Source organism: Globicephala melas, chromosome 3, assembly GCF_963455315.2.
Source record: "Globicephala melas chromosome 3, mGloMel1.2, whole genome shotgun sequence".
Classification (NCBI taxonomy): Eukaryota; Metazoa; Chordata; class Mammalia; order Artiodactyla; family Delphinidae; genus Globicephala; species Globicephala melas.
The window spans coordinates 9,824,304-9,847,902 of NC_083316.1; the positions used below are offsets into that span (position 1 = coordinate 9,824,304).

Below are 23,599 nucleotides of genomic sequence, written 5' to 3' on the forward strand. Positions count from 1 at the left end.
GGTCCCCGATTTCATTTTGTGAGAATCCCCACTGGCCCAAGATTTATGCAAACCCTAGGGCCTAATGTTCTTCCAGGCATCTTTGGCTCTGAGCTCCAGGTCTGTAGGAAAGAGCTCCCTCCTCTCTCAAACACAACAACTATTCCGTGTGCAGACCAATATGAGGAACACAACTTGCTGTCTTTGATTTTCCCCAGACTCCTTGATATCAGACACTGGCCTGTGCTAGGACTTACACAGCCTGTGGTTTCAGAGGATTTTAAATCACAGCAACAAAAATGACCTGATTATCAAGAGTTCTAAACACATGTTTCTTTATTTCTTTATGAAGAGTTTGATTTAGAAAAGTGAGAGAAAGAATGATCTACATATTCTCCCAGCAAGTTGAAATTTAACATAGTTATGTGTCATCAAGGAGCTTCAAAACACCTCCCACACTCTCTCTTCAGCATTACATTTATCGACCATCTCATGTAATAATCTGACAATAAGTAAAACTCTAAAAGCTAATTTAATGTAGTTTTATTCTCAGTCAAATATCCTCTTCTCTCTCAATTTCCTAAGTAACTAAAGAAACTCCAGATTTACCTTTGGGTTTCATGAACTCATCCAAAGTTTGAGATTGCATATATGTTTAACTGCCTAAGAAAGACTGGTGAAGAGCAATTCACCAAGCTGATATAAACTAATTAAGAGCATAGATTTCCATGAGATCATAATGAACTAATTAAATAACATGTGTTTTTACAAGTTGTGTTATAATTTGCATACATTCCATCGTAACTCTGATATATGATTGTCCGCATTTCACTAGATCCTCAAACTTAGTTTTGGAGAGATGTTACATGCCTTAACCAAAGCCATTCAATAAGAAAATGCTGGAAGAATTTGAATCAAATCTACTGATGCCAAGTTTATTACTTTTCCCATCATGCCAAATATTGGCCCAAATCCCATATCTACTTACAAATAAATCATTAAAACAAGATGATACACTTCACCTACAGGAGCTACTGCTAGCTTACTATGGTGCCATGGCAGAAGCTCTGAAGTTTTAATTTGTCCTTGAAACTGGAAGAAACATTTTCAGCCCAGTAATGCCAATTGCCTTTCCCCCTATCAAAGTTCATCAAATGTCTTAGCTTAAGTCTTTAACTGGACTTGCTATGGAGGCAATAGTTTCTAATGCTCCGCGATAATAATCGGTCTGTTGATAGATACCAAATATTTAAAAGTTAGGACTATCTCAGACCCGGGAAAAGACTCTTAGCAGGTATGACAAATATGCATACATTCAAACTTTGCCAATATTTATAAAATAATTTGCAATATTTATCTTTAGTGATGGAGTACTAATTAGGAGATTTTATTTACTAACAAGTTGAATGTCAGACTTCAAAAATATTTAACATTTGGAGAAGCCCTGAGTTCACTTAATTCAACCTTCTATCCAAAGTGAGTCCCTGACAGATACTCATTTAGATTCTCCTTGCTTAATTTTAATAATCAAGAATTTGATGTTTCTTTCTTTGAAATTATGGGAAGTCTAATTTTTTTGGGGGGGTTGGGGGTTAGGTAATGGTACAGCACATATCCTTCCCCAATTTTTCATATCCTAGTATCCTAGAAATTCCATATCCTAGTTTTATGTCCTAGTCAGAAAAAGAATAACATTTTTTGAGCATCCTGTGGAAAGGCAACAGACGAAACTGGCAACAAAGGGCTCCCCCACCAGCCCCACCCAGGGCTGCAGGGATCGCTATCAACAAATTTATAGACAATCACGGTACATTTCTGTGCTGCCACCCACTGGTCAAAAGGGCTGCCATTGATCCTTATTTGCTGGTGAATTTCCTGAAGAGGCAGTAATAACTAGTTGTACTTTTTGGTACTTTCCTAAATTTGTCATTTGCCAGCATCCTTGAGAACATCCCTTCCATTTTTGAAAGTTACCACCTTTTGAACCCATCCCCAAGGTAGACCTGCAAGAAAACTGGCCATCATCCTTAGCAATATGAACCCCAAGTCTGACTATTTGGACCTTCAAAATATTTCATGAGTTACCTATGTCTTTGCATTATTCCTTTTCAGCTTAAAATTGCCTAAGTTTCAATTAAGAATCACGTCTGATACGAAACTGAAACGCGCCTCCTCCAAATGTTGATCCTTTGTCCTAATTCTCTTAGCCGTACAACATCTGCTCAATAGATGTTTCCTCCTTCTTTTCCATATTTGACGGCAGTTCTTATAGCCCTTCTTCCCTCCCCCACCCCTCCCACTCTACCACCATAGTTTGCAAGCCAAACATCATTGGCTCTTCCATTTGAAACTCAACGTAACTTGGCTTCTGGACTCTTCACAGGACTGAGTATGCTGCCCTGGAAACACTGGGGCTTATAACAAATGTTTGGGAGCTTATTTTGTCTACTGCAAAAATATACTGCTAAATAGTTTTTAAAATATAATACTTAAATATTTAAATATGTATTATTGATCTACCATAGGATTGTCTGGTGTGTGTCCTCAGGCTCTGGTCTAGCAGTTCATTTAAAAAAGTTGTCTCGGCCCAAGAGCATGGTTAAAGTAAGTAAGACAGACAAGAACAAGTGATGGCAGGATGTGAAGAATGTGGTACACTAATAGATGCAAATTCTTTGCAAAACAGTTTGGCAGTTCCTCAAAATACTGAGCTGAGAGTTATCAGATGACCCAGCATTTCCATTTCTAGGTGTTTACCCAAGAGAAATAAAAACATATGTCCACACAAAAACTTATACATAACTACTCATAGCAACGGTATCCCCAATGGCCAAAAAGTAGAAACAACCCAAAAGCCCATCAAGAGATGAATGGATAAATGAAATAAATGAAATATATCCATACAATGGAATATTATTTGGAAATAAAAAGGAATGTGAAATAATGATGCATACTACCACATGGGTGAACCTTGAAACATTATGAAAAGTGAAAGAAGCTATTCACAAAAGACCATATATGTATGATTTCATTTATATGAAATGGCCAGAAGAGGAAAATCTATCAGGAAAGAAAGTATATTAATTGTTTCCTAGGGTTGTGAGGCTTGGGGAGAATGCAGAGTGACTGTTAATGGGCATGGGATTTCTTTTTGAGGGGACAAAAGTGTTTCAAAGCTAGATGGTGGTGACGGTTGCATCTGTGACTATACTTGACTCTGTGACTACACTGAAAACCACTGAAATGGGTGAACTGTATGGTATGTGAGTTATATTTCAATAAGCTTATCTTTTAAAGTTACCTCAGGATATATAGAACCATAAGACTTAGAAGTAGAGAAAAGTATACAGACGGTCTAATACAACTGATTTTTTATAAACATGGAAAATCAACTAAATCAGTTATCTACTGCTATGCAGCCAACCACCCCCAAACTGGCTTAAAACTACAATGGTTTAGCTTGGTCATCATTCTTCAAGTATCGGTGGGATCAGACTGTAGCTGGGGCCACTTGTCTGGGACTCAACTGTAGATGACTCATTGGAAAGTTGATGACAGAAAGCTGGCGAGTTGATGCTGGTGTCAGCTGAAAGTTCAGACGGGGCTATGAGCTCAAGGACTGAGCATTTCTCCACATAGTCACCTCCACTTTATGGTGGCTGGTTTCTAAGAATGAGTATCCCAAGAGAACCACCTAGAAAGTGTACTGCCCCTCACACTCTCGTCTTAAAAGTCAGACGGTGTCACTTCCGCCATAGTCTCGAGTCCATACAAAGTGAAGGACAGGGAATAGAGAGCCCATCTGTCAATGGGAGAGTGTCAGACTCACATCAGAAGAAGGTCACAGAGATGGGAAATAACGCTATGGCCACTTTTTGACAATACAACCTCGCACAGTGAGTATTACAGGGTCAATATATTGTCACCTGTTTTAATTCACCATGAGGCAACATTTATATAGGGTCCACATTTCTCACAAAAACAACCTGTGCACTTCTGGTGTTGACATAGAAGTATACTCCGATTTTATGTTTTAGTGAAGTGGCTTTCAGTAACAAGCTGTTTTAAGGCCATCTTCACTTTGTAGAGTTTTCTCATGAGAAAATCCTGCAAAATAACCCTCAAATGAGCTGGGGACATAATCAGGATATGCTACAATAGCACTTATGATTATTCAAACGAAATCCTTATAACATTTTAATATGAAGACTCTATTTCCTGTAACCTGTAGATACAACTGAAATTAGTCTTGTATTGAGTTATGAAGAAGCAAGCTTCCTATGTGTCCAGAAAAGTCCAAATAAAGAAGCTCATGATGGGGGAAAGAGATAAGTTAGGAGTTTAGGATTAACATATATACACTACTATACACACTACTATACACACTACTATATATAAAATTGATAAACAACAAAGACCTACTGTATAGCACAGGGGACTATACTCAATATTTTGTAATAAGCTACAAGGGAAAAGAATCTGAAAAAGAATATATATATAGAAAGATAGATAGATAGATAACTGATATATATATCAGATATATATCAGATATATCAGATATGTATATAACTGAACCACTTTGCTGTACATCTGAAACTAACACAACATTGTAAATCAACTATATCTCAATTTAAAAATTAATTTAATTTTACAAAGACACAATATATCTTATGCCAGTACATAAAAAAGCCAACAACAAGAAAACCCCACAATACATACAGCATACCACCATTAAAAAAACATACAAATAAATAGCAACTACAGAACAACGTATGTCAAAATCTGTAATAATCAGAAGATTCTACTATGACCATATTGAGTTCCATCAACTGTGAATAGGTGAAAAATCTCCCAAACACAAAGGAAATGCAAGACCAGCAAACAATTATTGTAGCTGGATTGCTCTAACCTCTGGGGGAAAGTATATTTTCAAAGAATAGTTAGAAATGATTGAGACAGATACTCAACAAATATGAGAAATTTGGTATAACTGCATAGAAACAAAAGGAATTGGGTGTCTGTGTGTCTTTTTATGTGTGAGGTTGCTGATTCATGTACTAACAGGGAAGTTGGTGGCTTGTTTTTTGTTTTTACTTTCGGCTGAAATAAGGCACACAAGTCCATTCAAGGAAAAAAAAAAAGACACTCGCCTACATATTTTATTAGTGAAGGATATGTTTCAGTTAACATGCCTCATTTTAAAGTTTCGATTTGGGTTGTTTATGGAGGAAACTGCAATTTGGGGGTCTGGGATTCATCAAAGTAAATGGGCTAATTCTGAAACAACATGCAGGGAAGACATGGATGCAATACAACCATTCAAATAAGGATAAAAGAACGTAATCAGTGTAACAGTGGAGACGAGATCCTTGTGCCATACAACTAAACTAATGGCTTTCATCACAATTAGACAAAGCATTCACTTTTGAGCTACAACAGAACAGGAAAACACAGTAAGTTTATTCGTCAACTTACACCCTCAACACAAATATATTAAACATGCCCTCTGGGTCTGGCACTCACCTGGGTGCTGGTGACACAGTAAGGGGAGGAGACCTGGTCACAACCTAACCGATAATCAGTAAACTTAGATGTTTCTCAGAAAATAAGCATTATTAATTATTATTTCTAGGAATAACAGTATTATCTATCTAGTACTAAAATGTTTCATTTCTGCTAAATCAAGTGACTACAGTGTGCAAAAGGTTTTCAACATCAGGTTTCCATACAACCCAGAAAAGCTCCCAGGATGGTAATTTCTTATCTCTATTCTCCCTAAAGGTGGAGTCATCGCATTACTGCAGCATTATTAAAGCCACGCTCTTGGAAGACATTACTGCGGAGGACTGAGGTGCGATCCCTGATATGAGCAGAGATCCCAAAATAGAGAGAATTTACATTCTAGATTATTCATTTTAAGAATAAACTGCCTCTGACTTTCGACAGGTCTATAGCAGGCAACTGCAGGTCTCTGACAAGCAGCTGGAATGAACGGTATTATTTCTTAAAAGTGTCTGCGTTAGCTAATGGGCTAGGTTCAAAGCAGATCTTTTGTTTGGGTGGAGGGCTTCTCAGTTGTGGAGGTGTTGTGCAGAAGCGCTGGCCAGCAGAGCTACAGTTGCCCTTCAAAAGCTTCCAATCCGCTCAAAGCTGTAAAGACCCTTAGTTGATACCTTGGAGTCCTGCTTCCCAGAGCACAAGAGATGGCAGTGTCCAACTGTGCATGGAATTGCTTGGACTTGCCTACAACTGTGGAACAACCTTAGGTTGACTGTTATGTAATTCAGTTTTTAATTCTGAACTTAACTTCTTCATACAGCAGATCTGCCAGGAGATGTAAGCTGCAAAATGATTCCCCAGATAACTAAATCTATAGACTTGGTGAATAGAACTAGTTAGTATTCGCTACATAAATGCCGAAGATTACTTGTCAAACGTGATTTTTGTTTTTTTTGTTTTGGTCTCATTGATATTGAGTCCTCCAGCTGCTTTCAGAGACCATGAGTAGAATGTGAAAGTCAGAACTTGTCATTAGTGAGAGACGCTGGTCTTCACTTGTCTATGGCAGCCGCTAGACAGCCGGCTCATTTAGAGCCCAGGGCATGAACCTGCACATTCCTTTAATGACTGCAGCTGAATGACAGCAACTTGAACATGATCGATGGGCTGCCTGGGGCATGTTTACCTGTGTTGCTGATGCATGCCAGAGATAGCGTCAGTCCAAACCACTGACTCTCAGAAACAGGAATGTTCCAGGAAAGCAATGTTACGGTATTTAATCCACGGGACTCCTGTCGCCTCACATTTTCTCCACAGAAATTAACTAACACTGAGCTGTATAAGTTCGTTGAATTCTATCTGTTTGGAGTCTCATTAATGATTCCTTCAGATTTCAAAAACACATTGCAGATCAAACTGGTGAAATGACCCACCTCCCTTTTCTGAGTTAAATAAGAACAATACAGGAAGGCGCAACACTTAATTTGACCTCAGCAAAACCTTGGTCATAGAGAAAAACAAGCTAATTTCTCATTTCAGTTCTATAGCAATTTCCTATATGGTAGGTAAACTGAGTAGTTTTTAAAGTTCGAGTTTCTTTGGTCATATACAGGAAACACTGAACAAAATAATCACTAAAGAAAAAAGTCATTATTTAATTATATGTCTGATGAAATAAGATTTACATAGAGATCTTAATGAAATATATAATATATATTTCATTAAAATATACAAAGTTTAAAGAAATTTAACATCTGTCCTTTTAAAAAATGTTTTTGTTATTTTGAGACACTAACATTGTCTCCTCGCCCTATGATAATTCCTATGTTTATTTTGCCTATTTCTACCATATTTGGTTCAGTTGCTCTGAATACTAAACATGTTTTCCCCATTTACTCCCTCTAGAATATTCTATTTGTTAATTTCCAGCTCTGTACAAATCCTGTAGAGGGTTATACCCCAGGAGCTCCTGCTTCATATGTCCTGCCTGTGGCTCTTATCAGTAATTAATTTTGGCAGATTTTCTCAGTGAGTTTGTAAGGGTCTTTAAAATCATTCTCAAAACTTTGCTCCAGGCAGCCTCTGTCAAAGTAGACCCAATGATTTATGTACAAGAAAGTAAGACATGTCATTTTTTTTTTCAATCTGAGAAAACTGAATCAACCGAAGAACTGGATTAAGATGGAAAAAGTTAAATAAAATTATAATATTAAATAATTCAGTGTGTCTGCTCATATAGCCATTAGAAAAATGTTTTAATATTTAGTGATATAAAATACTCTTGATATAACTGTTAAATGTACAAAGTATAAAATATTAAAAGTGTGCACAAATAATTTTATAGTCACATAAAAATCTTAGAAGGAAATCTTCCCAAATACTTGCAGCAGCCTCTAGCTGCAGTGTTATTCTCAAAGAAAATTTGCATCTTTATTCCTTTCTGAGTTTTTTAAACTTTCCACAATGTGCATGAATTATTTTATAATGGCAAATTCATTAAAAACTATTAAAACATCACATTTAAAATAGTCAATGTGATTTCACATATTAATATTCAACAATGAATTCTAACAATAAATATGAAAGAAGCATTAGAAATGCACTATGATGTCCTGTTACAAAATCCCACCTATTAAAAGCTTACCTTCTAACTTAGCATATAAAGGGTTAATCCATTTTTATTTTTCCCATTATAGCCTTCAGTCCCCTAAAAACTGAACTAATACTTTCAAAGGGGCGGGGCAGACAGCAACCAAATGAATTAATTCTTAGAATAGAATCTGGGGTTATTAAAAAGACGGATGAGTATGTATGTGTCTTGAGAAGAGTTACAAAGTAAAATGTTAAGGGAAAAATCAAGCTTTAGGAAAAAAAGTCAAAATAACTTACAGGCACAACTAGAATACACATGAGGGAGCATGGGAGGGTGCGGAGAAGGGAGGCAGATGATGTATCCACACTTCCAGAATTATTCAGCCATAACTAGAACTCCTAGCATTAATTCCCCAAATCTTACACAAATGGTTTATGACCCTTGTCTTTCTTTGATCTCCAATTTCAACCACCATTCTTGTGATTCAAAAGATCCATGATACACAAAGAAACAGACTTGCTTCAAACCTAGCCAGTCCTATCAGGCTGGTGCCACATGACCATCCCTTTCCTTCCTACTTGAAAGTCTGGAACTCTACCTACACCACGTGCTTGCTTTCTTTGCCCGGCTGGAAGTCTAATACCCATTTGGTCACTATATCTACATCTGGCTCCCCTCCTGTGTATGTGATATCTACAAGGCTTTCTAATACTTTCCTTGTTATGAACTATACCATCGACAAAGACCCAGGTCTACAGATTCCTGGCTTGCACCTTCCTCTCCCCATCCACATGTCCAGACAGTCATTTACTGCTCCTAACATAGTCTGTGGTCTAGCAATGAAAATAGGGGGAAAATCATGCCCTTTTTTTCACTTTCAATCTATATCTGGCCTAACACAAAAAATAAATTTGAAAATCATCAATCAAATAATCCTCATTTTAATTTTAATACATGCAGAAAGTTCAACTTGTGGCACTATGGTCTAATTCTTTTCCTCCCTGATTAAATGAATATAAAGTTCACTAGTCTTTACAGATAATCCTTCTCTATCTTCTCGACCTTTCCTAAAGGTGTTTTAATTTCCTCTTTTTCATGGACGATAATTTTGTCGTTACTTTCATAAAACGGTTTTCCAAAATACAGTTGGGAAATCGATTAGTTATATAGGTCATTTCCCACACTGTGTTATCAGAAACTATTGTTGCACATTACAGGAACACTAATAATACTGAGAGATTCTGCATTGCTACGTGGCACTGGAAAAATACCAATTAAGGAGCTGTTTTATAATGTACTCCTTCCCAATAGCATTCTTGTTATACAGAGCTATGTAATTTTAAAATTATAAATGTAGACACTAAGTGAAAATAAAGGCATGCTATCCTCACACATGAGTCAATGTAAATGGTCCACATTTTTTTTAGATTTTACATAAGATAAATCCTTTAAAATGCTTTTTTAGTACCTTTATATGGTTCAAACATATACAAAGTCCTCTGTGCACTAGTTTTGCAGAGTGGGAGCTCAGAAATGCCTTTCTCCTATTTTTCTACATTAAACATAATAACAAAACTGATTAAAAGCAAGAGAATTCTGTCTTACTACCTGAAAATCAGCAATACCCTAAATTGTGGTCCTAAAAATTTCCTCTAAAAGCAGTAATGTAATCTTCAGTCCTTGTGGAATGTAAAGAACAGGAGAATTACCGTAGCAATACAGTATCTAAGGTTATAAACACTATAAAGTTTAAGGAATAAGTTTATTGGTATAAATAACTTGGAATTTCATAATGTATTGACGAGAGTTTTCTTAAAATTTCACCTACAATTTTTTAATGTTTTATAACTTTTTATGTATGTTTGTCTTATCTTTTTAGCTTCATGGCTAACTAACTGAAAGCAGTGAAACTCCAAATCTGTGTATCACCCAGGGGAAGCACAGTGTTATGCACATAGCAGGCAATTGATAAACACTATTAAATAAACCCAACAAAATGACACATTTGCATATACTGTTATGTACCTAGAATTTTCTATTTAATCTGTTCATTATTAAGTATATTTCACTGGTAGAATCATGACAAAAAACACATTTATCTGAGCCATAATAATTTACAAAGATCAATATGAGCTCTAAAGGTTTTTAAAAAGTTCCCCATGGAAAAGGATCTGAAATCATAATCACTTTGCTGAATCACTTTGCTGTTACACTTGAAACTAACCCAACATTGTAAGTTAACTATACTTCAATTAAAACATGGTTTTTAAAGTCCCCATAATTTTTTTGGCTTACATAAGAAGACCCTTTAGATATCAACTCTGGAAGCATGTGATGATCAAAGGAGACATAGGTCAACTGAAGGGAAAGAAATGTATTTCAAAATAAGTGTAGTTTTAGGAAAGCCATGGTTTTCTTAAGAGCAAAGTAGTACACATATTGATTTAAGGTAAAATACATAGGTCAACATTACATGGCATGAGTAAATGTAAATTCTTGTCTAATAGTACAGACCAGCACTGGAACAATTTTTTTTTTAATGAAAATATGAAAATGAAGATCAGATGACCACTCCCAGGCAAACCACAAGCAAACATGTTGTATTTCTTGCAGTCATGAGGCCACCTCGGGTCTCTCCAGTGATGGGGATGTGAGCCTCTGCCCTGTCCTCATTCTCACATCAGCTTTCACAGTCAACAACAAGCTTTCTCTCTCTCTTTTTTAATTAATTAATTAATTTATTTATTTATTTATTTTTGGCTGCACGGGGTCTTTGTTGCTGCTCGCGGGCTTTCTCTAGTTGGGGCGAGCGGGGCCTACTCTTCATGGCGGTGCGCGGGCTTCTCATTGCAGTGGCTTCTCTTGCTGTGGAGCATGGGCTCTAGGCACACGGGTTTCAGTAGTTGTGGCTCGGGGCTCTAGAGCGCAGGCTCAGTAGTCGTGGCGCACGGGCTTAGTTGCTCCGTGGCATGTGGGATGTTCCCGGACCAGGGCTTGAACCCGTGTCCCCTGCACTGGCAGGCTGATTCTTAACCACTGCGCCACCAGGGAAGTCCCCTCTCTCTCTTTTCTTGATTTGATCTCATTTCCCAGAGTCATTACCTAGGTCTCGACACTAACGATAATTACTTTCAAATTCTTCATTTAAGCACACAGTTCTCATGCTATCACCATACATATTCACTCTGTGAATCCACTGTTCCTACCACTTTTTCTGCCTTTTACCCCTTTTCACTTAGCAGCAATTCCAAAATCCGTCACTATAATCATTTTCTTGCATTCATCATATCCAGTGCCTCTCCACCTCGGCTCAGCCCAGCTCTCCAGACCCCAAAACAACTCAAAACAAACTGACCATGTCTACCTGATGACAGGAGAGAGAAATACATATGTTTCCCGTACCAAGCCATCAGCCCTCCTGAGGCCATGAACTTTGCCTCTCTCCCATTCTCATAGATGTCTTTGTTCTAAAAGCCATTCCCTCTGCTGGTGCACTGGGTCCCCTTCACTCTCACCTACTCAGTGATTTTCCCACTGAAATTATACCCCTCCCAAGCATCATTAATTTCTTCTGGGTCACTGCCATCATCATAGCATATCTCCCAGCCTGAAATCCCTCGGCCCTTCTCGCCCCTTTAGCCATCACATCATTCTGTCTCCTCTTTGTGATGAAGGGTTATCAGTCTCCTCTCAGCTATTTGCTCAAATGATATGATGGGAATCATCACATGCCCAACCTCTGTCCTCTCTTCCTCTTCTGGTGAAGGACACTCACAAGAGAGGGAGTGGGGACTGGGTCCCGCTCTCTTAGAGCCCCATGGGACAAGAGACTTGGTAACTGTTGGCAACGAGACAGATGTGTCTGAAATACAGAAAATTATCCATAGAGTATAGCATAAATCATGGTTCTGTTTATGTTAATATAAAAGTACAAAATTCACCAGTTAAAAAGCAATCAAGATGGGAAATCAGAGCAAAGAAAGAAAAAAATCAATGAACACCTTTTCACTGAGCAATCCATGGCTGCTGTGTGTTCAAACACTTAGGGCTCAGCTTAAAAATGTCTAAGTCGTGCCATACATGCTACGTGGGGTGCATTTCATGGTTCATGGTTTGGCATGACTTAAGTTCCACTCCATGGTTATAGAGTAGAATTTATTTCTATGCAATGTCAACTACCAGCCCCAGAACTTCTGTTCTTAGTCTCACTAACAACTTATTCCAATGAATTCTTACTAGACTGAATTTTCTTTACGTATCCATTTCTGTTATTATCCTTTATTGTGATTTGCTTAAATAAGGTATGCAATATATTTAATGAATTAGTAATTACATTATGGAACCTATTATATCCAGTCAGCTCAGAATATATGCTTGCTATGATAAAAAAAAAAAAAAAAATCACTTCCCTCCTACAGAACTGACGTCCAAGAAGCCAGGACTAGAGTGGTACATAATTGTAATGTCATAAAATATTTTTACTTGAAATTCTCTAAATGAATAAATAGGATTTTTACTCAAGAAAGCTATCTCTTCTGAGCACCAGAAGCACCAGGCAAACGATATTCTTTACGTGAAAAGATTTATAAATAGGTTATACACGTAATTGTTAAGAATCATAGAAGGTATTAATTTCTAATGTCGTTTTTCTTTCATCTCAGCTAATATTTTTTAAAAATATATTTAACTTAGTTTTAACTCCATAAAGGATGGTCTATGCATGAGAAAAAGAGAGGAAGGACGTTTTAAGAATAATTTAGGACAAAAATGTCCCAGTGAAGGAAGAGATTGGTTGTTTGCATGAGGCCACACTAAGGAAGTCCATGGGCTTAGCCGCTTGTTGATTTCTGCCTTCAAACTGCCAGACAGCACACATGGGACCTGACCGCCGCGTCTCTGATTTGGCCGCTCCCACCTGCTCTAACTCAGCTTCCCAAGACATTTTCATTCCTCCTCACATTACTTATCTGCCACAAAGCATCTCAACTTTACTGTCCAAAAACGAGCAATGAATTTATTTTAATAATTAGAAAAAAACTCTTCACAGTAAGTTTTTATTAAATTCTCATCAAGGCTTTGGAGAGGCCATTTTATTTACTGTAATGTATTTTTCCTTTAAGTAGCTTATCCACTCTCTCAACTACAGACATCACTATTTAAGCTGAAGGACTATTTCCTATTATCCAAACCCAATTAATATTTCTTCCAGTCTCCCAATTATCTTCCCCTTTTTTGATACACTTCCTGATCCTCTAAGTCCTCTATGCCCATTCCTACCTCTGTCCAAATGTAAACGCGTATGGCAAGAAATCTAATAATTTGGCTTACTTCCTTGTACACTTTTCTAGAGGCTCATAAACATGTACAAACAAAAAATATGTTTACTATTTCACTTTTTAAAAACAGGATAATACAATACTATACCATTCCTTTCTAAAATCTTCATGGATTTTTTTCAAAGTTTAGATATATATCTAACTCACTTTTATTAATAACTGCATAGAAAGGATATATCTTTTATATGGAGGATTTTATATAAAGGAGATACCATTTTTAAAACTTTTCATCAATCAATACTGTTCTTTTTTTTTTTTTTTTTTACTATCCCAAATAATTCTGCAATACATACTCATACTTAATACCTTATGTTCTAGGTCACTCATTTCTATAGAACCTATGTCTAAGCATGACTAATCAAAGGCTATGAAGTATTTCAAAAGCCAACTCACAGCAACACACCATTTTACAAAAAGATTACAGTAAAGCACATTTTCATGTGGAATGAAAAAGAATGTGAATTTCCTCAAAATTTAACTGTAGCTAGCTTATAATATATACTGTTTTTTAATGTCTGTCTATTTGGTAGATTAAAGAAAATCATGTTTTCATTCTGAATTTTATGTCCTTGATTGGCACATTAGGGTGAAAAATATTTGCATATGTTTATTGGTTGTTTGCATTTTTCTTCTCTGAATTTCCTGTTGATATTTTTTGCCTAGTTTTCTATTCCTTTGTCTTTTTCTCATCAACATTAGGAAGTCTTAATATATTAATTATATCAACATTTTGTCATATTTGTGACACGTTATTTCCCGTGGTCTATTTTTAACCTTTTTTATGTTAAATTATTCCTTGCTATTATTGTTGGTATTCACACTGCCAACTGTACCAACCATTCATGTATGGCTTCTGAGTTTCCTGCACGTACTTAGAAAGCCTTCTCCACCTCTAGGTTGCATGAATATTTTCCCAATGTTTCTCCCATCAAGTCTATAGTTTTATTTTGACAGTTACATTGCTTTTCCTTTGAGATTTATTTCTGAATATATTGTGAGTTAAGGGCCTTAATTTTCTTCCAGATGTTTAGCCAGTTATGCTAACACCAGTTCCACCACTGCTTTGTACTCAACTGAGATACTTTGAAATGAGTCAGGCTCCTCTATATTTTTTAATCTGTTCTGAATCTTTAGTTATGTCCTAGAGAGATTATTCTTTCTATTTGGGGCCAACTGGACACAACTGTATGTTTAGTAAGGTAAAATATTTCTTTTTTTTTTTTAAACATCTTTATTGGAGTATAATTGCTTTACAATGGTATGTTAGTTTCTGCTTTATAACAAAGTGAATCAGTTATACATATACATATATCCCCGTATCTCCTCCCCCTTGCATCTCCCTCCCTCCCACCCTCCCGATCCCACCCCTCCAGGCTGTCACAAAGCACCAAGCTGATCTCCCTGTGCTATGCGGCTGCTTCCCACTAGCTATCTATTTTACATTTGGTAGTATATATAAGTCCAAGGTAAAATATTTCGATCAAAATTTTCCCTGCAACTCTCACATATTTATGCTTCCATATGATCTTTAAAATAGCTTGATCCAATTTGCCAAAGAAACAGTCAGCCACAGAATCCTGAGTACAACTGCCTAAATGTTACATTAATTTGGGAGACAGTAATATTGGTATGGTGTCAAGTTCGTCTACACAGGACTGTAGCATGCCTTGTCCTTTATTCTCAATTCTTTTATGTGCTTTGATAAAATACTATAGTGTTCATCAGACGGGTCTGGTTATCTTATCAAATTTATTCCTCGTGTTTTACATTTTGTCACTGCTCTAAAGCTAGTGGCCTAGCAAGATTTCCAGACCATGACAGAATAAAAATCCATGACCTAACCCAGCTATATAACAAAGCAGTATTTGGAGTATAAGAAGTATCATGAACTTTTGCTCCCCTTTTCCATTACCCCTGAAAAATAATCAGAAAACTCTCACAGGTAGGCTTTTGGAAGCAAACTAATCAAGCAATACAGCCTGGGCCTCAACCCAATTTCCTGCTCACTTACCATTTTCACAAACTAGATTATCCAATCAATCTATTCGACTCTCCTTTGTGAACCTACTTTTGCTTCACACTTTCTTGACCTAGTGACACAATTCTGACTGACAGCATCATTGATCCTTTCCATCAATGAACCTTTCCTTAGCTACTCTTTGATAACTTGAGCATCTACCTTTACCTAAATCAGTCCCCATTTATTAAACAAAATCAATGTCCTCTAGGAAAACTGAGTCCTTCTACTAGTTGAGTCCTTAATTGCCACATTTAGTCTATTGCTCTGTTGAGAGGTTCCTGGGATCAGTGAAGTTATGTCACTCTTACCCCACTGCTGCTGCTAATTCAGCATCCCTGAATCATATAATTCAAACACAGGATGCTTTTGCACTTAAAAAGAATATTGATTTGCATTCTAGCTCATGGTAAGCAAAAGAAACAAATTAAAATTTTTTTTATTTTCCAGCTTTCTTTAATCATTTATTACATTTTAATTATAAGAAACATGAATTTTATGAAACAATTACTTTTAAATCTAAGACTTCAGATTTATCTGCTTATTCATTTTTATGGCAAAGAAATGGTCGAGGAAGAATCATTTAGACTACAGCTTTACAGGAAAAGTTCTCAAATGCATTCTTCCAGAGCCATCTTGGAAACACTGGGAAAACAAATTTGCTTAGGCCCACAATGATACGATATTCATCTGCTCTCACTCTTACCAGTTTGTTAGCGTCATGGATATACTTTGAAATTTTATTAAACTTTAGGTTTCTACAAACCAATTATTTGGCTTCACACATTTAACAGTATTAAACGTCAGGTCCATCACTTAATCTGCCAAAACTTCACCTATAGGATTTTTGACTGCAATTTTCGTTTTTGTTCCTGTAGAATATTTTTTCAAGGAAAGCTGCCTAAATCTCAAATAAAAACGGAGTCAAAAGCTATTATAATCATACGTGAATAGCAATTGTATAATGAATACCAACATTCTGCTAGAAAACCATGATTTTCATCCCAACATAATTAAATCACCATCTTTCATCTGGAAAGAATGATGTTTACAATGTCCCCACGTGTATGTCAGAAAAGTGGAATGTTTCTACCTGTTCTTTGACCGAGGCGAGGATAGCAGAGGTGGTCTCTGTCTCTGAGCCATCCCCATTGGAGGTGGTGAGGCCAGGGCTCAAGGAGCTGGTCTTCTCCGAGGCTGATGGAGGCTGGTCTGGGACAGGCATAGCTCCTGCAATGCAAGAGGACACGCTCAGTGCCACTGGATATTGGCCCTGTAAACAGACGTAACTATCAGGCAGCTCTAAGAGGTACACTTTGGCAAGATGGAAAGTATGAACTACAGAGAAAGCACGTGGCATAATTGTAGAAGGAGAAGCAAGCAAATAGACAGTCTCTCCTATATCCACCCCGACCAAATTCCAAAATACGCTCACAACTTTGTGTCTTGTCTTTGAGGTAAATGGAGGAAGAAATGATGAGATAGAAAAGGCAAGTAAGATGAGAAAAAACAGAGGGATAAAGAAGTAAAGATAAAAAGCTCGTCAAACTACCATTTTCTATCTGATTTAGATACATTTATGACTGTGCACTGACATACTTTCACCTCAAAAAAAGAAAACCTAAAGATATTCTCCTCGATATGAAAATCACACAAAATAAGTGATCAATAATTTATAAGTAATTAAGAAACACCACAGTTGACATAAGAACCTCGGCTGGTATTGTGAAATATAGTAAATGGCTAGCCTACTCCACAAATATTTGCTGAGTTCTTAACTCTGAGACCAACAGCAGACAAGAGCTGCAAAGCTGGCGAGACTCCTTGGCCACAGTTTATTGTCTGAGTTCACTGATGAAAGAAAGGAGAGACTCAGATAACATCAGCCCACTTCATAAAGGGACAGACATGTATGGGTTAAAAACAGGACTCTCAGAAGTTATTTTTTCCACTGTACTTCTGTTTCTCACACAAATAAATAAGACTGAAGTATCTGTCACATGTATTACTTAGCAATGGTCATCAGCAGAGGAAGTAATAAGTAACTCAGGGCAATTTTTACCCAGGCACAACAAATATCACTGTTCAAATAAAAGGCTGGCAGTAGATCAAGGTTATTTTCTTGCCTTAAGCTATTATATTACATGTCCTTCCAGGAACCATTGCTGTGTGAATGTTAAAAGGTATCTCCTATTATACTGTATCTGAGCACCCTGGGTTTCAAACTAAGCAACATAATTTTCTTCACAGCCCTTGTACTATGTTATTAGCGGCATTTAGTTAATAATTTAGGGATATGCAAACCCCAAAGGGCTCCAGTATAGAATTTTCCTTTAAATATATGACAAAAACGTGGTAACCTAATGTTCTCATTGGACATTCCAACTTAGTTTTGACTTGTTTTTATTTTTTGAAGTTCCTTATAATATTACTAATGGGGATTAGAATATCATTGGAAAAATAAATCTGTTACAAACATAGAATATATGGGAGGATTTGGGCAAATGACATTAACAAGCAGAATGCAAGCAAAGGATCAAGTGAAATATAATTTGGCCAAATGCAACCATGGCAAACAAGTGGAAAGTATATTAGGTGATGGATACCAACAGGAGGAAAGAAAGAGGTTTAGGTAATTATGATGCTGGGGGTGGGAAATAAAAAATAAAGTACTTTTGTGTGTTCAGTTTACTTTCATATGTGGTTTTCTAATTTGATCAAGCCTTATAATCACAAGGATGGACATAAACAGACCAGCAAATGTCATGCCTGGTAAAACAGCCTGAAAGGCATGTCCTTCTATTTAGGGGAAGTTTGGGAGATGGGAGAACAGGGCAAGGGAAGAAAGAAAGAAGAAAGGAAAATGGCAGTTCTTGAAGAAAGAGTCACCTCTGGTCATTAGGGGAGCCCCCCCTTGACCGTGCATCTCCACCTACATCCATGGCATGGGCCTCCAAAGGGCACTCTACGTAAGAACAGCCTTACGCTGAGAAAAAAGGGTTCTTACATACCTCAAATTATTATTTTAACTTCTGTGGTTTCTAAATTTTATTGGGCTGATTTGAATTCAAGCTCTGCACCAGTATTATTATCAACACAATTTTTCAACAACGAAATTGTCTAAGGTCCCAAAGTTATTAAGTAACATAAGTGGACCTAGAACTCAAGTTTTCTCCCTTTTTTTCCCTATTTTAGTGGGCTTTGATGTTTCAGCCTATTTCCCATACCTTCTATTGCCTTCTAAATGCTGTCTACACACCAATTTCTATAAAATGTAACTCTTAAAAGTATGACAGTCACCTGTCATCTTAAAATATGGGATTTAATAGGCAATAAATCAAAGTATATCCTTAGGCACTTGACAACTTTGACCCACAGAGTATAAGCAATGATTTGGTTTGTTTATATGCTCCCTCCTTCCCCCTGATCGCAATAACAGAAAGAGAAGTGAAATCTTTAAGGCTTTTCCCACCATAGAGGCACTGCTACCCAAGGCAACCTCTATGCCCTAGTGAAAATGACTTGGAATAATTTCCGTGGTTCGTAATTTTTAACATCCAGATTTAATTTAACCATTGGTCATCACTACGTATGGGTGGTAAAGACTGTCAGGCCTCCACTTCCAACCTTCTTAGCTTAGAGCTTACAGAAAAGAGGGAGGGCTGGGTAAATACTGCCAGAACCAAGCCCTGGATTGCTAATAAGTATAAAAAGCCTTAAGCCTTCAGACTTTGCAGCCTACGGTTAAGTACTTTAGTCTTAAACAGAGCTAATCCATTAAATATTAGTAATTAATCTATTCTAACTCCAGGAAATCTGTAGAATGTAGAGAGACAAAAAGAAAAAAAAAAAAGGAAAAGCAACCATTAGTAATTCTGCCATCCCAGATAAACATATTTACTTTGGTATTTTGGTATAGGTTTTTTCCTACTTTTTTTTTTTTTTTGATTTGACTTATTTTGCATAATGAACTTTACATAATGGAGTATTAATGTAATATTTTTGATTTTTAAAAAATTTTTCACTCAGCAACATTGTCACGAACTAGTTCTTACATCAGCAAAATTTGTTATATAGTTTAATGATGTAATAAATATTTAGTATTCAATAATTGTATGCATCATAATTCACTTATTTTTTGTTTATCATTTTACCCATTTTTACATTTCTGACATTTTCGATAAATTCCCAAAAGTGTTACTTGATGGAATGAAGAATCTGCACGTATTTTGAGAGCCAACAGCAAATCAACATACCTGCCCACCAGCAGTGTCATGAGAATGTCTCCTCCCCAAGAGGATGACAACACTGGCCTTTATTACCCTGTCTTGCTTTCACCAACTTGATATAGAAAAACTTATCTCTTCGACTTTGTTTTTATTTTACCACGAATACAAGAAATATTTTCCCACAGATTTATTCCTCCTACATACAATACCCCTTCACACCCTTTACATGATTACTGTGTAAGAAGTCTTTCCATATATGTAGTCGAATGAGAATCTACAAACACCCAAATTGCATGTTAAACAGACTCATCATCAGCATGAGAAAAAGAGACAATATGAGGGAACCATAATGTCAGATTTTGGGTGGTTTATTCTCTAGCAGAATTTGCTACTCACATGTTCTAGGTCTAGAAAATACAAAACAACATGACTAGCCGCCCCTGGGCCCACGTTACACTGCTCTACACTCTCACATGCAGGAGCTGTGTTATGGGCAGAATTGTGTCACCTTCCCCTCCTTCACTGCCGCCCCAAATCCATAGATTGAAGCCCTAACTCCTACTGTGACTGTATTTGGAGATGGTGCCTTCAGGGAGGTCACTAACGTTATATGAGGTCATAAGGGTGGGGTGCTAATCTGAGAGGACTGGTGTCCTTATAAGAAGAGCAGTCCAGGAACTAGGAATCCGTGCTTCCACTGCAGGGGGCACGGGTTTGATCCCTGATTGGGGAACTAAGATCCTGCATGCCAAATAAATAAATAATGAGTAAATGGTAAATTAAAAAAAAAAAAGAGGAAGAGGAAGAGACACCAGAGCTTTTCTCTCCACCACGTGAGGACACGGAGAGAAAGTGACCACCAGGAAGGGGGTTCTCACCAGAAACCTCTGTGGCTATAGCACCTTGATCTTGGACTTCTGGCCTCCGGAGCCGTGGGGAAATAAATGTCTGCTGTTTAAGTCACCCAGTCTGTGATATCATGTCATGGCGGCCCAAACAGACTGATACAAACAGGGTTAGATCGTTCTCAGCTTCCTTTCCCTTAATTACCTCCAGGTGGGCACGGGAGGCCCGGGAATCGCGAGAGTAGCAGGGTGGTACTATTTAGTGCAGCCCTCTGCTAACACACTCATCCCAGATGAACTACAGGTGTCGAGATAAGGCACGGACTGCTTCAAATCAGCACACCTGGATAAACCAAAGCTTACAAAAAGATGTGTGCCAGTGCTGTGAAATAAGCCTGGAGAACAAAGCACTAACTTAAGAACATCCATAGTACGACCACTTTCGTAGACAATCTGATGAGAAACTCAGGAAACTTGGTTAGGATGACAGTAATAGCAAAATCAGGTAGTTCCCGTATACAGAGACTCTTTTTCAACTTGAACTCTTATATGCATATGTAATAAGATTTTGTAAGGTCCAAATATATGTTCTAAACCTTTATTCCCCAAACATAGTCACTATGAATTTACACTAGGTAACATGTTAAAATCGCATCTGCGCTTAGAAAGGCTAAACTCTCTTGCTCTCAATTCAATGTTATATTTTATTGACCTCCAACACACAGAAGGAAAATAAATCCTTATTTTATTCTGTAATTCAAACCTGTTCCTTCTTTAGCCACTTCTGCCTAGCAACTGATGACTTTGACACCAAAATAAAGCCATCTTCAAAAAATAACTGATGAACCGTTGTGTCACACAATCATCTAATTCAGTGACAAACCCAGCATTCTTGTGCCAGCATTACTGGATCTCCTCCTCTCTGAGTCAGAAACAAGTTCCTTTCGCCATGATACGGTCTTTGTTCCTCTTGAGCTGCCCACCCCCAATCTGTAACCCACAACCTCTTATCCTTTCAATTATACTCTGCTGTCATGGAGACCTGTTTTCTTTTTCCTCCTAGGTTAGCAAGTCCTACCTGCTTCAAATTCCAGAGTCTCCAAATTCCTTGCATACAGTGGGACTCACTAAGTATTTTTTTTTTACATTGATAACAAAATGTTACTTTATTTACACATATTGTTTTTTAAATACAAATGTCATATGTTTAATTCATTTTTTAACATCTTTATTGGAGTATAATTGCTTTACAATGGTGTGTTAGTTTCTGCTTTATAACAAAGTGAATCAGTTATACATATACATATGTCCCCATATCTCCTCCCTCTTGCATCTCCCTCCCTCCCACCCTCCCTATCCCATCCCTCTAGGTGGTCACAAACTACCTAGCTGATCTCCCTGTGCTATGCGGCTACTTCCCACTAGCTATCTATTTTACGTTTGGTAGTGTATATATGTCCATGCCACTCTCTCACTTTGTATTTCATTAGCTAGACTTGCACTGTCCAATACAGTAGCTCCTAGCAACATGGGGCTATTTAAATTTAAATAACATTTTAAAAAGCCAGTTTATTAGTTGCACTATTCACATTTCAAGTACTCAACCGCCACATGTGGCCAGTGGCTACTGCACTGAACAGTGAAAATACAGAAGAATTCCATTATTGGAGAAAGCTCCATTGACGGCCTTGATCTATACCCAATTGACCCTATAGTCAATTCTCTCATGTAATCTTTCATCTTCGGCTTTAGTCATGGGCAGTAGAAGATGGAAGAAGTGGTCAGATTATAATTATATTTTGAAGTGAGAACTGCCAGGATCGTTGATAGACTGCATGTGGTACATAAGACAAAGAGAGAGGAGTACAGGTGATTCCGGGATTTGGTCTGAGTGGCCACCAGCCAAGGTGTCCACACTGCAGGTGGAACAGATTTGGGGCGGAGGAAGGTGACCTGGCCTGAAAAATTACAACCTCAAATACATATACCTGTGAGTCTTCTTTGCTGCTGACATCTGGGCAGCACACAGCAGCTCTAGCCAGAAACCACACTCTTATGTGAATGAGGGAATGTAAATATTGATGATTTCCAAATACTGCTTTTTTCCCCTTCAGCCAGGTCCCTTTTCACTTTTTACTTTACAGTTGCTAGAAACTTCTAGAACTTTTCTCTTCTTCCCTCACCTTTAGACTATGGCTTCAAGACTCTCTGCTATTAACTTTCTTGACATCTTGCCCTCACACCAAACCGGCAAGCAAAACTCATGTTGCCACACCTAGCCTTACTCCCTTCTCATGAGTCCCACCCTCTTCAAGACAGTCCCCCTTCTATGTTCTAAAACACAAAAATATTAGCAAATGCTGACTTTTAGCTTTACCCTCATCATTATGCATCACTTTCATAACTGGCCATCACCTTCCACCCAAGTAGATAATGAAACTGGCCATTAGAATACTCCAAATATTATCATTTATATATGTATCTATATATAATACATATGCAATTTAATATTTTAAAACTGAACGTAATTAACATGTTGATCTTATAACCTTCCACTCCACAGGCAACATTTAAAAGACTATGATTATGTGAAATGGAAGAATAAGCCTAAACATCCCATTAACATTAGGGTACAGGGAATGTGTGAATTAGTATGAACTAATGACCTGAACAACACTATGGAACACCTCATCTGTGTAATCACTCTGGTCACCAAAATTGCAGTTCTGTATTTGTAACTAGCATGTCACTACCAAGAGAAACAGGCATAGCATCATTCTCTCTCAGATGCACGCTACACACATAAAGATATACCCATCCTTGCTCCTTCCTTTTAAAGAAAACTGTAAAATTTCAGCTTCTCCTAATAACATAAACAATATCATAATTAAAATTTGTCAAAACTCAATACAATTAGGGCAGAAACTCAACCTGTCTTGGTCGATGTTAAATTTCCCACATCTAGCTCAGTATCTAGTATATAGCAGCCAGTTAATAAATATTTGTTGAGTTAATGCATGAACTATTACTATAAAATCAGTAGTGGTTGCTCACTAGAGCACGTAATATAAGTAAAACGGGCTTTGCATTAAGAACGTTTC

General features: G+C 37.3%; 1 protein-coding gene across 5 annotated transcripts in view; it reads right to left on the bottom strand.

Moving 5' to 3' along the window:
• The window catches only part of CTNND2 (catenin delta 2), a 930,830-nt gene that overhangs the window by 756,583 nt on the left and 150,648 nt on the right, over window positions 1–23,599 (bottom strand). For 4 of the 5 annotated variants that reach the window (XM_060295656.1, XM_060295659.1, XM_060295658.1 and 1 more), the window contains exon 2: window positions 16,518–16,654. The exons of the other annotated variant lie outside the window; for it this stretch is intronic. In XM_060295656.1, the coding sequence (XP_060151639.1) occupies window positions 16,518–16,654 (137 nt within the window). The remainder of the gene's footprint in view (window positions 1–16,517; window positions 16,655–23,599) is intronic. 5 annotated transcript variants of the gene reach the window in all.